General features: G+C 52.1%; 1 protein-coding gene across 1 annotated transcript in view; it reads right to left on the reverse strand.

Annotated features, from left to right (window-relative positions):
* Positions 1–1244: 1244 nt before the first annotated feature.
* Positions 1245–14342, reverse strand: part of LRRK1 (leucine rich repeat kinase 1) — a 150778-nt gene continuing 137680 nt past the window's right edge. The window contains exons 29-34 of the mRNA XM_017863388.1: positions 13378–13529; positions 10094–10211; positions 8609–8725; positions 5150–6003; positions 4610–4711; positions 1245–2686 (exon numbers count right to left, since the gene is read on the reverse strand). Coding sequence (XP_017718877.1) covers positions 2509–2686; positions 4610–4711; positions 5150–6003; positions 8609–8725; positions 10094–10211; positions 13378–13529 — 1521 coding nt within the window. The 3' untranslated portion in view covers positions 1245–2508. The remainder of the gene's footprint in view (positions 2687–4609; positions 4712–5149; positions 6004–8608; positions 8726–10093; positions 10212–13377; positions 13530–14342) is intronic.

Genomic DNA, 14342 nt, shown 5'->3' on the forward strand with positions numbered 1-14342 from the left:
AATAAAGGTTCACTCCTTTATGCCAGCCCTCAGTTCTCCCCAGAGGCAACCAGTGTCTACCACGTCCTTGGGTGTCCTTCGGGATATTTTCCCTGTGCATACACGCGGAGCTCTACAAGGTTTTTTACACACACATGGTAACTCAATACACACTGTGCTGCAAGCTGCTTTCAAATAAATGCATTTATTATATCTTGGAGAACATTCCAGTCCAGCACAGTTAGTGCTGCCTGCCTCTTTGACAGGCTGCGGAGGATCGCATTGTTGCATGTGCAGGAATTTTATGGCCTCCCTCCTGGTAGAGGTTCGGGTTGCTTCCTGTTTGGGGCCATATTCTAAGAGATGCTACAATGCACATCCTTGTTCTGTATCTTTGGGCACTTTTACGAATATTTCAGGACCAAATGCTTAAGTGGAACTGCTGGGTCAGAGGGTATGTGCATTTGAAATTTTGGTAGATAAGGCCAAAATGCCCTCCAAGGGGTAGCCTCCAACTACCCCCTCATTAATCCATCCTACATTCAGCAAAGTGATTTGTAAAGATGACTGAATCATCTAATAATCCTGCTTAAAACTGCCAGGATCTTCAGCAGAGACCCACACTTGCAGTTCTGTGTGCCCAGTCCCCTCCTTCAAGGCTCCGGCCACGCCAGGCTTTTGTGTCCCTCCCACACAGTGGCTTGATCCCACAACAGGGCCTTTGCATGGGCCCTTGCACCTAGTGTCCTCAGAGCTCCACAGAATGCCTTCTTCCCATTCCTCAGTCTCACATTGTACTTCCTGGTGCAGGCTGCAGGCCTCCCCAGCCTCAGTTAAATATAACAGCCCTAGGCCAAGCCACCAATTGCCCAACTGGGTGGTCCGGCTGCTCTACTATCTCACTTGTTTGTGTGCTCATTGTCAACTCTACCTATGAGGAGTGAGCTTCTAAAAGCAGAGATTCAGCTAGCCCAGGTGGCTCACACCTGTAATCCCAGCACTTTGGACAGGAAGCACAGACCCTCAAACCCCTGGGACTTGGTGCCCAGGCTGGCACAAAAAAAAAAAGTAGGGGAACTCGCTTTTTCCAACCTGTGACTGACAGAGCAGTGTCTCCACCCCTGGAAGTTGCTCAGGGCCCACCTGCATGTTGGCACAGTGGGCATGGAGGGGCTGCCCATTACCCCCAGACAGTCAGTGGGTCTGGGAGGGACTGAGTCTGTGCTGTGGTCATAAGCACTCGAAAGACAGAGGCCACAGCTTCATTCTTGAAAGAATCTGTTTATTTTGAGATTAAAAGAGTCTCATCCCCCTGCATATCCAGCAAATACTATATTTGATCTTTTTAATTTTAGAAAAGGGTCAACAAACTTCAGCTGGAGTATGATCTCTCTTTCAAACTCCCATTCAGGTTTAAGAAGCCCCAAAGGGTAACCCTTGACAAAATGTGGTTATGTTTGCACATGTGTGTGCATATATGTGTGCATGTGTGTAATACATGCATGTGCATAATTTATACAATGTTTGCTGTTGTATCCATAAACCCCCTGTGGACAATTTTCCTTTTCGTACTCTGCTATACACGTGTGGAGCGAAAGTTTAGCAAATACATAATTTGGTATAAATCCCATACAATGTGATTTCACAACCAGAAGCCTGACCGCTGAGATATTACTGAATTTTTAAAAGTGATAAACAAGATTTTTATGTGCAAACAAACAGGGCTTGTGCTCCAGCTGCGTTCAAATTTACTTGACAAAGCTGTAAACACAAGGCCCTTTCTGAAGTCCAGCTGATTGAGTTTCCCCTTCCTTTTGTCGGTGGAGAGGAATGTAAAGGCTAAGCTGGTGCACTTGCACTATGTGCCTCTGGGCTTTCTGGCTGCGGCACTTAAAGGAACTCATTCATTCTCTGGATGGGGCAATGCTCCTCACCCAGCGTCCTCCGAGGGCTTTCCCACACAGAGACCTTCCCGAACACAGAGACATCTGATCTCGTCTTGCCCAAGCTGGCCCAGGCCTCAGGGACTCAGGAGCCTGCGGAATGTGCTGAGAGCCTGAGGTCTCCGGCGGGGAAAGGGCAGGGGTTACAGCCCCCCTCCTGCTCTACCTCAACTGCTTCCCAACCGAGAGCCTCTGGTGTAATTCCATCTGAGACCCGGGGATGGCAGGAAGGCCCGGCCCTACTTTGTTTGACCCAGCTCAGAACAGGATCCTCCAGCCCTGCTCCTGGAAACTGATGGAGGAGGCCAGTGGAAGCCCTGCCCAGCCTGATACCACTGTCTTCCCTGGGGCTGTAAAATCAGCAGTTGGGGGATGGGGTATTCAGATAACTCTGCTCCAGAGAACCAGAGAACCCTGGAGCCACTGCCAGGCGGGTAACTTCTTAGCACTTCTTAGCAGCAAGGAGTTCAGGGGAGAACTCCATCTGTCTTCTAGGTCCTTGGAGAACTAGAGGCTGATGGCAGAAGGGTCAGGCTGCAGCCTGGGGCCAGCCAGCTCTGCATGTGTGACTGTCATTCCACAGGAATTACCTTCTCTTGCGTGTGCAAGCCTCCAGCCGGCCCAGCTCCTCGTAGGACTGGTAGAAAATGTCAAACTCCCTGGCGCCCCAGCCCCTCCAGACAGCCAGGCACCACTCTGTGTTTTCATTTTCAAAGCTGCACACAACAGTGTCCTTTGCCACCACAGCAGCATCCACCAGCACCCTGCAGAGAGAAGGGGTCTAAGGAAACTCACAGGGTCCCCACTTGGGTGGGGTTGGGACCCTCACCCTGGGCCTTCTGAGGAAGGCAGAGCTGGCTAAGGGGAGGGGAGTATGTCTGCTTGCCAGCCCTCTCTGGGATGTGCTCAGATGCACCACTTCTCCCCGGTGGCCCAGCCTGCGGGCTTAGGCTTTATAAAGTCCAAACATGGGCTGTGGGCATGAGTTCACTTCCATGGGCTTTGTCTGTAAGAGTCCGACTCCCTGGAAAGCCACAGAAGCAATCAGATCAGGTATCCGTGACTTAACTTCAAAGCATCCAGAAAACACCAATGAACCAAATTTCTGCTTGTGAGTGGCTCATGACCGAGTTTAACTCAACTCCCTTGCCACTAAGCTCAATGTGATTCTTCTCTTATTCTGTTTCTACACGCTTAGGAAATACAGGCTCATATATTAAATGGAAAACCTACTGCCCCAAAGTCATCACTACATACATTTTTTGAAACTGTGGACAGTTCTGCAGGATTGGTGGGGGCGCTACAAGTTTCCTTTTGGGCTGCAGTGCAGCCTCCCTGCCCTGGTGGTGCCCCACCCCGAGCACATACTAACTGCCTTTCCTCCCTCTGTGCCCTGTGTGTGCGGCCTGCATGGCACTGAGGTGCTCCTGCAAACTGGGATGTCCAGGGACCTCTGACTCTGCATAGCCTTGCCAGGGCCTCCCCTGAGGCTGACTGCTGGGGCCTCTTTCTCCCTATAGCGAGAAAGAGGTAAAATCTGGCTTTAGGGGACGGATAGGAAAAACAACAACAACTAAACATTAGGACACTAATGGCAGGTATGCCAAGGTCCCAACCTGGGTGCTGCACACCCATTTCCTCCAGAAGCCCAACCTGCAAGCTGGGAACTCCGTCAGTTCAAGGCTTCCATCCACACACTCTGGCAGAGCTCAGGAGCAGATCCAGATCTTGCTTCCAGAACCACTAACAGAGCAAGGGTCACTGGCCCAGGATTCACTGCCAAAGATCAAAGCTGGCAGGCAAGGGAGTGAGACTGCCATGGATGCCTCCTTGGTCATTGTCCTGCTCTGGGAGAAACAAGCTGACTGGGGTTTCTCCACCCTCTTATGCTCCAGATGAAATAAAAACCCACTTGCCCAGGGATGGGGGATAACTCACGCTACAGGAAAACAGGCCTAGTGTGAAGTGGAAGAGCTCCAAAGTACACACACACACACACACACACACACACACACACAATTTGAATTGAGGACTTTTCATAAGGGAGATTTACCATGTGGGGCTCGGTAGTCAAAGTGAGGGGTGTAAACACTGTGGGGAGCTGCAGCTGGGGCCAGCCTCACATCACTCCAGCCATGTAGACCATGTTCTGGACAGGGCACCCTGCCCAGCATACCCTCACAGAGGAGACTGGCATAATCCTAGGGGTACCCACCCACAGACAGGTACTGAACCATGCCTCAGCCCAGGAAGGGCAGGAGCTGAGACCCCAGGCTTGGAGATGACAAGGTGTGCCTATGTCATCTGTCCCCATAGGGTGCTGTGTGGGCAGGTGGACACCTCGGGTAGGGTTTCCTGCTTGGCAGGAAGAACAGTGAATCAATCACCTGGATGCATCTGCATGTCAACTGTAGCTGAATTCTGGCCCTGGAGGCATTCGTTAGGTAGGGTACTTGATCTACAGGTGCACTGAGTACTCCAGAAACAGGGAGCCATGGCCAGTGTGGAGCCCCTAGGAGCTGTCTGCGGGGCCCCATCTTGTTTCCACTTTGACTTATAGCCATGTTGGTGGACACGCTATTTGGGAGAATGGAGGGGCAGCAAAGCCACTGTGCAGGACCTGGCTGTGGGGCCTTCTGTGCTCATGCTGCTGCCTGGGTCCTAAAGGAGCTGCCACTCAGTCTTACCCATGTGGAGTCAGCTCTCGGGCTTTTAAGACGGCGATGACTCGGCCCCGCTGGGCGCCAGAATCTTTCTCCAGGCCAATGACGATAACATCTCCACCGCGCCTAAGCAACCAAAACCCAGAAGGGGAAGCGTTTTTGTCGGTAGCCGTGCTCTCGGGGGAATGAAGCCGGTGTGCAGAAAGGTGCGGAAGGGAGGCAACAGACATGCAGTTTCTGCTAAGGGATTAAGTTATGGGGAGGGGACAGACCCCAAAGCAGAGGAGAATTTTCCCAGTGGAAGCTGAATCACAGTTGATTGTGGCTTTCCTTGTGTGGCACCTTAAGCTCTCTGGCAGGCAATAAGCTTCAGTGCGGCCACTCTTAGATTTGCTAAAGATATCACTCCCATTCCCAATGGAGGGAACCAACCTTCTTGGAAGCACAGCACCTGCTGGGTCCCCACATGACCTCTAAGGATGCCAGGCAGTCTCCCTGGCTCCCAGGGAGTCTCCTTGCTCTGTGGGCATGCCCTCGATGGTGCCCTCACCTCGGGAAACTTACCTGGGGACCCAAATGAGGTCTCTGACGGCGAGGATCTTCACAGCCTGCAGGTGCTGGCTGAAGGTCTCCCCGTCCATGGGGGTCAGGTCATGCTCAGACCTGTCGGAGGCAGCACTGGGCTCATGTAGCCTGTCTGAGTCCTCGCAGTCGGGGGAGAAAGGCACGCTGGAAGAACTTGCCAGGGAGCTGGGGAGGCTGGAGGGGGACCTGGCAGCCTGGCGGGGTGGGGATGAGGAGTAGGAGGACATGGAGCAGTAGTCGGTGAGTGACTCCTGGTGGGTCAGGATCTGCGTGCCCAGCTCCTCACTGTACATGATGCTCACGTCTGCAATGGAGTCCCCCTCGGGCACCTTTGGGTTGGCCGTGTGACTGGCTGCCAGGGGTTCCATGTCCAAGGGCCGCACGGGAAACATGTCCCTGAGGGGGCTGGGGTCCCCACAGTAGTACCGGGCACACAGCTGGTAGGTGGTGGAGTGGTACATCACCAAGGAGTTGGCCTTGTCATCCAGGCACCAGACGACCTCGTCCCCTCTGCCCTCAGAACTGCACACGACCGACGTAACCACGGAGGGGGCCGTGTAGGGCTCCAGCCGCCTGCAGATCTCCAGGGAGGCACAGTCAATGACAAGGAGGCCCGGCCCATTGCTGTACCAGACCTCCGAGCCACTGTTGACCACCTCCATGGCCTTCACTGGGTAGGGGTTCTGCCGTGCATCTTCGTCTGCGATGCTGAACTTGGACCTATTGGCTGTGTGTGAGCACAGGTAGGAGCAGCTGTCCTTTGGGGCGCCCCGCACCACGGGAAACACAGCCACAAGCCCATCAGCAAGGCCCGCTAAGACCAGGTAGGAATTCTGCAGGAAGGAGACAGGGATGTGTCACATCCTTCCATTTCACACGTTCCACCAACACGCTTCAGGGCAGCAAAGCTCTTAGAAAGGCTGGGGCTGCTCCTAAGGAAGTGAGCTCTGACTCAGCAGAGCCATGTCTACCATCCCTGCAGCAAAGAAAGGAATATGCCACCGAGAGGCAGGGCCTGTGGCACCAAGTGAGACCGTGTGTCACCTGGACCACATGGGCCGCCTCTGCTTGTGCCAGCTTCTTGCAGGGCGAGCAGCAGGGAGCTGCCTTCTCCTTGAGGCCACCAAGGCCTCCTTCAGAGGCAGGACCTGGTGCCCGCCCTTTTCTGGGTGTGCTTAACGTGACAGCAGTGTGGGCATGGCAAGTGTCTGTGCACTGCCCCCTGCCTGCCACCCCCCTACCAGGTGGAGTGTTCCATAAGGACGTGCCCCAGCCCACCAGCATCCCCGTGGCACTGGCCTGGCACAGGGAAGGGCTCAGTCTCCTTCATCTTGGTGGCCCTGTGACTCCACCTGGCTCCTGCTCCAGGTGGACATGTGTTTGCTGAACTAATTCTGGAAGAAATTGCTTCCTACTCAACCCTCTCGTGGAGGCCTGTCTCAGCCTGCTAAGCGCTCATCCCAGCTTACATCTATCTGAGATGCCTGTGGTTCAGCCAACATTGACAGGGTCCTCAGGGTGCCCCCCACCCTCTCAATGAAGCATGAGCTCTTCTACACCCGCCAGAGGTCACTGGGCAGAGGCCAAAGTTACAGGGACCATGCTGAATGCTAGGCCCACCCCAGACTGCCCCAGGACACCTCCCAGGGCAGAGCCAGGAACACAGCGCAGCTTCGCAGCCTAGACACAGTGTCGGCTGTGGTGGGGGTGGGAAGAGGTCTGCAGAACAAAGCTGGAGTCAGGGCAGAGCAGGGAGCTGGGCCTCATGCCAGTGAGGGGGCAGGGCAGAAAGCCTCCTTGTGGGGAGCTGGGGAGCTCAGGAGGCTGGCTGTGTAGGGAAATGGAACAGAGACCCGTAGCTCCCTGTCCAGGACAACATGCTGTAAGAAAGTGTATGGAAATCCATCCCCAGGATTTTAGGGAAAGAAGGCAGCCAAGGCAAATAGGCTCCAGGTCTCTATCTGGAGTCCTGGCTCAGGCCCCGGCCAGGGCGGTGAGCACCATGTTCCGTCTGGGTGTGAACGTGCGTGCGCGTGCAAGAATGCAGGCTCTGCCCTGGCGGCCTTGGAGGGGGCAGACACCCTGCACAGGAGGCCCTGCACAGAGCAGGCTTTATTCCCTCTGGTCGTGCAGGAGGTGGTGCCCTGGCTGGGGGCTCTGGCCAGCGGTGGCCTCAATAACACTTTGTGTCATGTTCTCCTGTGCTCTGGTGTGGGCCGGGTCCCAAGCTGCCTAGCCTCGCTGTGGGGCCATGGTCATAAATGACTCTAAGGTTTATTTCATACTTTTTTTTTTTTTTTTTTTTTAAGAAATGAAACTGAAGAAGGGTGAAGAGAAGAGTTCATGTAGTTTGCTTCCATCCAGAAGTAATAATAATGTTCTTTTACCAAGTGCACCGGCCTAGACCTTCGGGTATGCTAGGCCTTCTCTGTCTCTTCTTATACCTATTTTGTAGATGGGCAAACTGGAATTGGATGATGATAGTCACCACATTTTAACAAAGCAACACCAGTAAAGGCTTCTTGTGCATTTACCGAGGGTGCCTACTGCACAGACAGGTCCCTCAGGGTGGATGAAACCAGAACTGCCTGAGCCGTGCCTGAATCCTGTGGGCGGAGGAGCCTGGAAAAGCCAGAGAGCTGCCTCCCACGGAGGGGCAGCTTCTCAAAGGAGGGGCCAAGGCCTTTGGTCATGAGAGCTGAATCAGAGACGGTCTGGGAAGAGGTGCTGGGATGTGAAGGGCCCAGCACAGAGTCGGGTGCTTTGTGGGGAGGGTGCCGAGGCCCCCAGGGGTCAGAGAACAGCCTCACAGAGGCTGGGGCTAATCCCAAGGTGTAGCACAGCTGGCTGGGCCCTTCACTGGGGAGAGTGCCCCTTGGGGTCTCATTTAGAAAGGCCAGGGCTAGGAGGTTAAAGAGGTGAGTCTGCAGGGCCATGCTGGACAAGGAGAAATTGCGTTTGGTGTAGATGGTGAGTACTTTGTGGGAGGCAGAGATGGAGGGAAGGAGATCAGGACCTCCAGGACCTGGTGACCAAGTGGCTGTGGGGTGGCTCTGGCCTGGGCAGGTGGGATAGAGGCTCCGGATGCCCCTGCCCTCTGAAGGGGAAGGGCACACACATGACTGCTCACCATGCCATTTGCACCAACAGTCATTCCACCTGAGTCAGGGCATTTGCATGTGAAAGGGGGTTTTCACTTGGCCCTCAGTCTGGCTGAGGACTTAGGTTTTTGCAAACCAGAAGGCACCAATGATGGACCAGATCTGATATCTTTCCTCCCACTGCCTCTAAGGCTGTGTCCTAGGCCAGGTAGTCCTAGAAGGTGTGGCTCTGCAGTCCCCACCCTGACACAGCTTCAGGCTGTTCCCAGCTAGGAGATGCCTCCCAGGCATGGAAGCACATCAGAGACCTGCATACCCGCCTTTGCCCTGACCTCACCTTTTTAATAACAGGCACGGCCAAGAAGCAGGTGACGATAGCTGGAGTATCCAAGGCCCGTTGGGGTGTGTTTAAGGGGCACATGCCCTTGAGGGTGTAGATGTAGATTTTCTGGTCCTGCAGAGGCAGACAGGTCCACTGTGAGACCCAGGCTGGAAAGGGTCTGGCATTTCTCGAGGCATTCCCATGAGGATGCACTCAGCCTTGGGGATCCCCTGTGGGTCTTGGAAAGTTACATGGATTGACACGTTCTGGTGTGTTGTTTATGTATTTCTGTTCTTTGTAGAAACGTTGAAAAAGACAGAATAGTCTAAAGAGGAAACAGAAAATAGCCCATAATCTATTCCCCAGAGAAAACCACCATTGGAATTTGGGGCCACAGCCTCTCAGAAGTTCTCTGTGGTATTTGTGTGTGCACCTGGTACTGGCAAAGTGGACTCACGCTGCAATGCTGTCTTCTCACTGTTCTTTCCATGCGACAGCACGCTGTAGGCAGAGCCCTTGCTCTCACTCATTCTAGGAGGAAATGATGTGGGAGCACCTCTTGGCTGCCTGGGACTGGGGTGCATCTACTTTGGCTAAAGTGTTGTCAGATGTTTCCTAACACGAGATTTCCGAGGCTTAAGTGGTAAGCATGCTTTTGAGATTTCTGATACATATGTGAACACACTTCCAAACTGCCCTGGGGAAAAGTTGCACCAATCTATCCCCGCACCCACAGCGTCAGAACAATTTTTTTTTTTTTTTTTTTTTTTTTTTTTTTTTTTTTTTTTGGAGACGGTGTCTCACTCTGTCGCAAGGCTGGAGTGCAATGGTGCGATCTTGGCTCCGTGCAACCTCCACCTCCCGGGTTCAAGCGATTCTCCTGCCTCAGCCTCCTGAGTAGCTGGGAACACTTGTGCACCATCATGCCCAGCTAATTTTTGTATTTTTTAGTGGAGACAGAGTTTCACCATGTTGGCCAGGATGGTCTCAATCTCTTGACCTTGTGATCCGCCTATCTCGGCCTCCTAAATTGCTGGGATTACAGGCGTGAGCCACTGTGCCCAGCCTGCCTCAGAACATTTGTGTTTGGCCAGTTCTCTCGGGATTTCTCCGAAGACCCCACCTTAGGCCTTCTAGTGATTTTCCTGATGTGAAGGCAAGAGGCCTTCGGAGCTGAGTGACTCGGCAGTGTTATGGGAAACCCAGGCATGTCCCTAGCTTCCTGGGTCTCTCCTCCTGCTGAGGGTCTACATCTGGTCCTCACCATCCCAAATCCCGGCCGCCAGCCAGCAGCAGGCAGGGTTGAGCTGCCTCTGGTTACAGGCTGCTACTTCATGGGGTTCATGGCATTACTCTGGGATTGCACAGGGATGCACTGGGGGTTATCTGAAAGTTCACTTGACCTGGTGTCCTGTATTTTTATGAATGTGGCCCCCACCCAGGGGCTGCACCCAGTGGGCAGTGATTACCTCGGTGGGCAGGCCTGTGGGCAGTGCTTACCTCAGTGGCTGTCCACAGGGATCTCTGGACCTGGAGCTGGCAGCTCACCTTCATCCCGGGGCAGCTCATCCTCTGCACCTCCATGAGACCCTTCTCTGTGTTCACCACCGTGTAGTTCCTGTAAGTGGCAGCAACTGTGTGGTCAGTGCCTGGGGGCCAGGGGCTGCCTCCTTTCCCTGGGCCTGGCCTGGGCCAGCCGCGAGCCTCATTTACCTCCCCTGCTCCCACCCAGGGTTGCATCCTGCTGCGTTCTGAGAGAGCAGAGCTGGGTTCTGTTTGAAGGGTAATGCTTGACTGTTGCCCGCAGGGAGGGCATTCCCCATGGAAGAAAGGCTGTCCTCTTTCTGTGACCCCTGAGGGTTGAGACGGTTGCCCCCAGTAGGAAGAAGGGGCCCTCCCACCAGCCATATCCTTCCCACCCGTGTTATGTGGGGAGCCCCTCACTGCAGAGTAGACAAAGTCAGGGTTAAAGACAAGTTGGGAGAATTCCAAAGGAGATTGGGTTGGGGTGGGGGGCGCTCAAAATGTGCTCTCAGCACAAGCGCTCTGAGAACTAATGGCTTGTCGTTTGCGAGAGCCTTGGCTCACCAGGCCGGCTGTCTCTGGCATCGCTGCCTCCCCTCTGCCCGTGGCAGGCATCCCGGGCACCCACTGCATGGAAGAGGAGGCTGAAGCTGATGCAACAGGGAAGTTACATACTCCACATCACATAGCTCTGTCCCTCAAACTCAAGAGAGTACGTTAAGCTCATGAATAGCATTCTCAATATAAAGTTTCTCCTACTACCAAATTTTAAAAAGCTTCACCACTGTTGACTGATAATGTATTTGCAGATGATAGAAATGGTAGAAAATACAGCAAACAAAAACTTCCTTCAGGTATATTTGTCCCTTTTCCCATCATTTTTTTTATGCATCAGAAAAACAAAACTAAGATATTCTAATAGCTTTTACTTTGAAAACAGTTAAAAATAGAGAGAGTCATAAAGAATAATTGCCCCTGTTCCCCGCAACTGGAATTGTGTCCTATGTGAATCCTGTTTACCTGCTCAGCTGCCCTGCCTCTCTCGCCTCCTTTCCTTCCTTAACTCTCAGACAGATCTCAAGTCCGGCTCCACCCTGCTTGGCTGCCCGTGTGCTCTGGGCCAGCCCCCTCCTCCCTTCCTGTGAGTGAGCCTCTCTTCAGGCCACAGTGAGTTTTTTTTTGTTTTTTTTTTCCTTTTTGTGGAGAACGGGGTCTCGCTGTATTACCCAGGCAGGTCTCGAACTCCTGGGCTCAAGCTATCCTCCCGCCTCTGCAGTGAGTTTTAAAGAACCTTCACAGGTCACAGGAAGAGGCCTCTCTCTTCCCTCTGGGAAGTCTTCTGAGGCTTGAGCAGAACTGTCTCAGGTACCTGCCACGTGTGTGTCTCTAGGCCAGCAGAGCAGGGCCTGGCCCAGCCTCCCAGGGCCAGTCTGGCTCCAGGTCCTCCAATTCACCCTCAGAAGTGTCTGACGGTGTCCTTGCTTCTAAGGTGGCAGATGTTCCAGGCGCACTTCCTGCCCCAGACATGGACTCTGCCATGATTCTGATGAGCCCTGGTTCACTTTGGTACTTAGAGAGCACAGTCTAGCTCCTAGGGGTGAACACTGGCATTCGATGGGTCCTTGTTTTTAGGCCTTTTCAGTGAGCAGAGCTGAGAAATTTATGTTTATTTTTTTTCAACTATATCACGAGTCCATCCAATCAATTCAGAACTGCAGGCTTTTACTTACCCTACTTTACATCTCTTTCTCTTTTAGCCCATGCTGAAAATCACGGTTTCCAGCAACAGCAACACAATTACTCATTAACTTACTCCACAACCACAAGCAGCATCTTAGAATAACAATCACAACAGTACTACCAACAATATAGTTACTGAAACCTGTTTAATTAATAAGTTTACTTTTTGTTTTGTCCTTAGAGTACGTCCCATCAGGAAGGCATGCTCCATTGCTGTATCTTAGAATAACTTCTCTTTTTTCTGAGGCAGGGTCTCACTCTGTCACCCAGGCTGGAGTGCAGTGGCACAATCACCACCCACTGCAGAGTCAGACTCCTGGGTTCAAGCAATCCTTCTGCCTCAGCCTCCTGAGTAGCTGGGACTACAAGTGCTCGTCACCATTCCCAGCTAATTTTTGTTATGTATTTATTTATTTTTGTAGAGACAAGGTTTCACCATGTTTCCTAGACTGGTCTCAAACTCCTGAACTCAAATGATCCACCTGCCTCAGCCTCCTAAAGCGCTGGGGTTACAGGCATGAGCCACAAGGCTTGGTCAGAAAAATCTTCTTTATAGCGTCATTTCTTAGAGTGCATCCGTGTCCCAACACTCAGTCCTAGTGGCATGAAATCTGATGCAGACTCACGAAGACTGACCTAAGAGAAACTGCGAAGTCTGTTCCATTTATCTTATTATGTCTCGAGCTCAGTGATATTTCCCCACTCTACCCCAGGCACCCTCTCCAAAGGTCATACTCCAGATGCTGTCTTTACTACTGACTAGGTGCCTCCCACCCACCCCATGGCAAGCATGTCTTTTCTGACAGCCACCTCCTAGTTTTTCAGCTCACCCCACCTAATACCGTAACTCTTGAGGTTTAAATTTTTTTTTTTTTTAACTCTAGCAATACCTAGGATCCTTTGGTACTTTCCGTTGTGCTCCCTGAATTTATGGCCTCACTTAGGTGCCTTGGTCCATCTCTGTGTCACTCCCTTGAAAACACCCCAACGCCCCTGCCCCTCTCTCCCTCCTGGCAAAACCCCAACTTTGTTTAAACCCACCCTGTTGCCCCTTCTGCAATCTGGGGCAGCAGAACATTCTTGAGAAAGTCACAAAACCAAACTGACAGGTCTCATTTCCTTTTAAAAAATGTTTTTAAATTTTCTAATTTTTTAAAAGATGGGGTCTTGCTATGTCATTCAGGCTAAACTTGAACTCCTGGGCTCAGGGGATTCTCCTGCCTCAGCCTCTTGAGTGGCTAGGACTATAGGTACATGCCACAGTGCCCTCGTGTCCCCAGACACCCTGGCAGATACTACTCATTTCTGGCATCTCTTAACCACAAAACCATACGTGCATGTCTGTTTCTGTGGACTTTCTTCTGCTCTCCCTGCTCTTTCTTGAGTGCAGTCTAACCAGGTTCTGGACCCTACTGTCTGCTAAATGATTCTCATTGTGGTCAACATCGACTCTGTTTCCAAATTCCACAGTGGCCTCCCACCCCAAATTCAAAGAGGGCAGGGCAGGCCATGGAGCTTACCTGGACTCCTCTTTTCCGTCCCAAAACACCACGGTGTACTCCTGGCCCTGGGACGAGAAGAAGGCTGTCTGCTTTCCACAGTGCAGCTCATACATGAAGATGGCAAAGGTCGGGTCCTTCATCTGGCTCACAACCGACAGGGCCAGCGGTCGCTGAGGGAGAGGAGCCACCAGAAGGGAGCAAGGTCACTTACAACCAGATTGGTGCCAGTTCTGCCCATGAGGTCAGCCAGCTTCAACCAGGGAGAAATGAGGGATTCTGCTCATTCAGACTAGATCCAAACAAGAGGCTAAAACAGCTTCAGACATCAGGAGCAAACCCATCCAGATATCTGGGTCACCCTTGGCTATGGTAATTTAAACTCATCTGGTCAGGTTAGCTGAACCCCAGGTATTCCAACCCAGGCCAAGGACATACACTCTTCATCTCACTATATTACCCAAGCTGGAGTGCAGAACCTACTCACAGGTGTGATCATAGTGCACCACAGCCTTGAACTCCCAGGCTTAAGTGATCCTCCTGCCTCAGCCTCCCCAGTGGCTGGGACTATAAGTCCATGTCACCACGCCCAGATAAGGACATGCATTCTTCTAAAGAATACCCTGTTTACTCTCAATACATTAAACTAGCTCACTTGATTTAGTAAATGAGTTTTAACCTTGAAACCACTAGCCTCTTCCAAAAACACAAAAACACCACCAACAAAAAACTAGCCTTAACACTGTAATATGATCTCTGATTCTCACAACCAAACCTTTTCCCCATTACTTTACAAAGAGATACCCACATTCTCTCTGTTCTTGCATAGGGACTGTATTGTTATAAAGGGATTGATATACTTTGTTTGCATGGTGAAGTAACATGAAAGTTGGGGAGGAAAAGGAAGTTTATTTCCTAAGAGTGACATGTACACACAAAGCAAATGAAAGTAGATATGTTAGGAGCAGCAAATATCACCCTCTAGA

The sequence above is a fragment of the Rhinopithecus bieti genome, unplaced genomic scaffold, assembly GCF_001698545.2.
Source record: "Rhinopithecus bieti isolate Rb0 unplaced genomic scaffold, ASM169854v2 scaffold_69980, whole genome shotgun sequence".
NCBI lineage: Eukaryota > Metazoa > Chordata > Mammalia > Primates > Cercopithecidae > Rhinopithecus > Rhinopithecus bieti.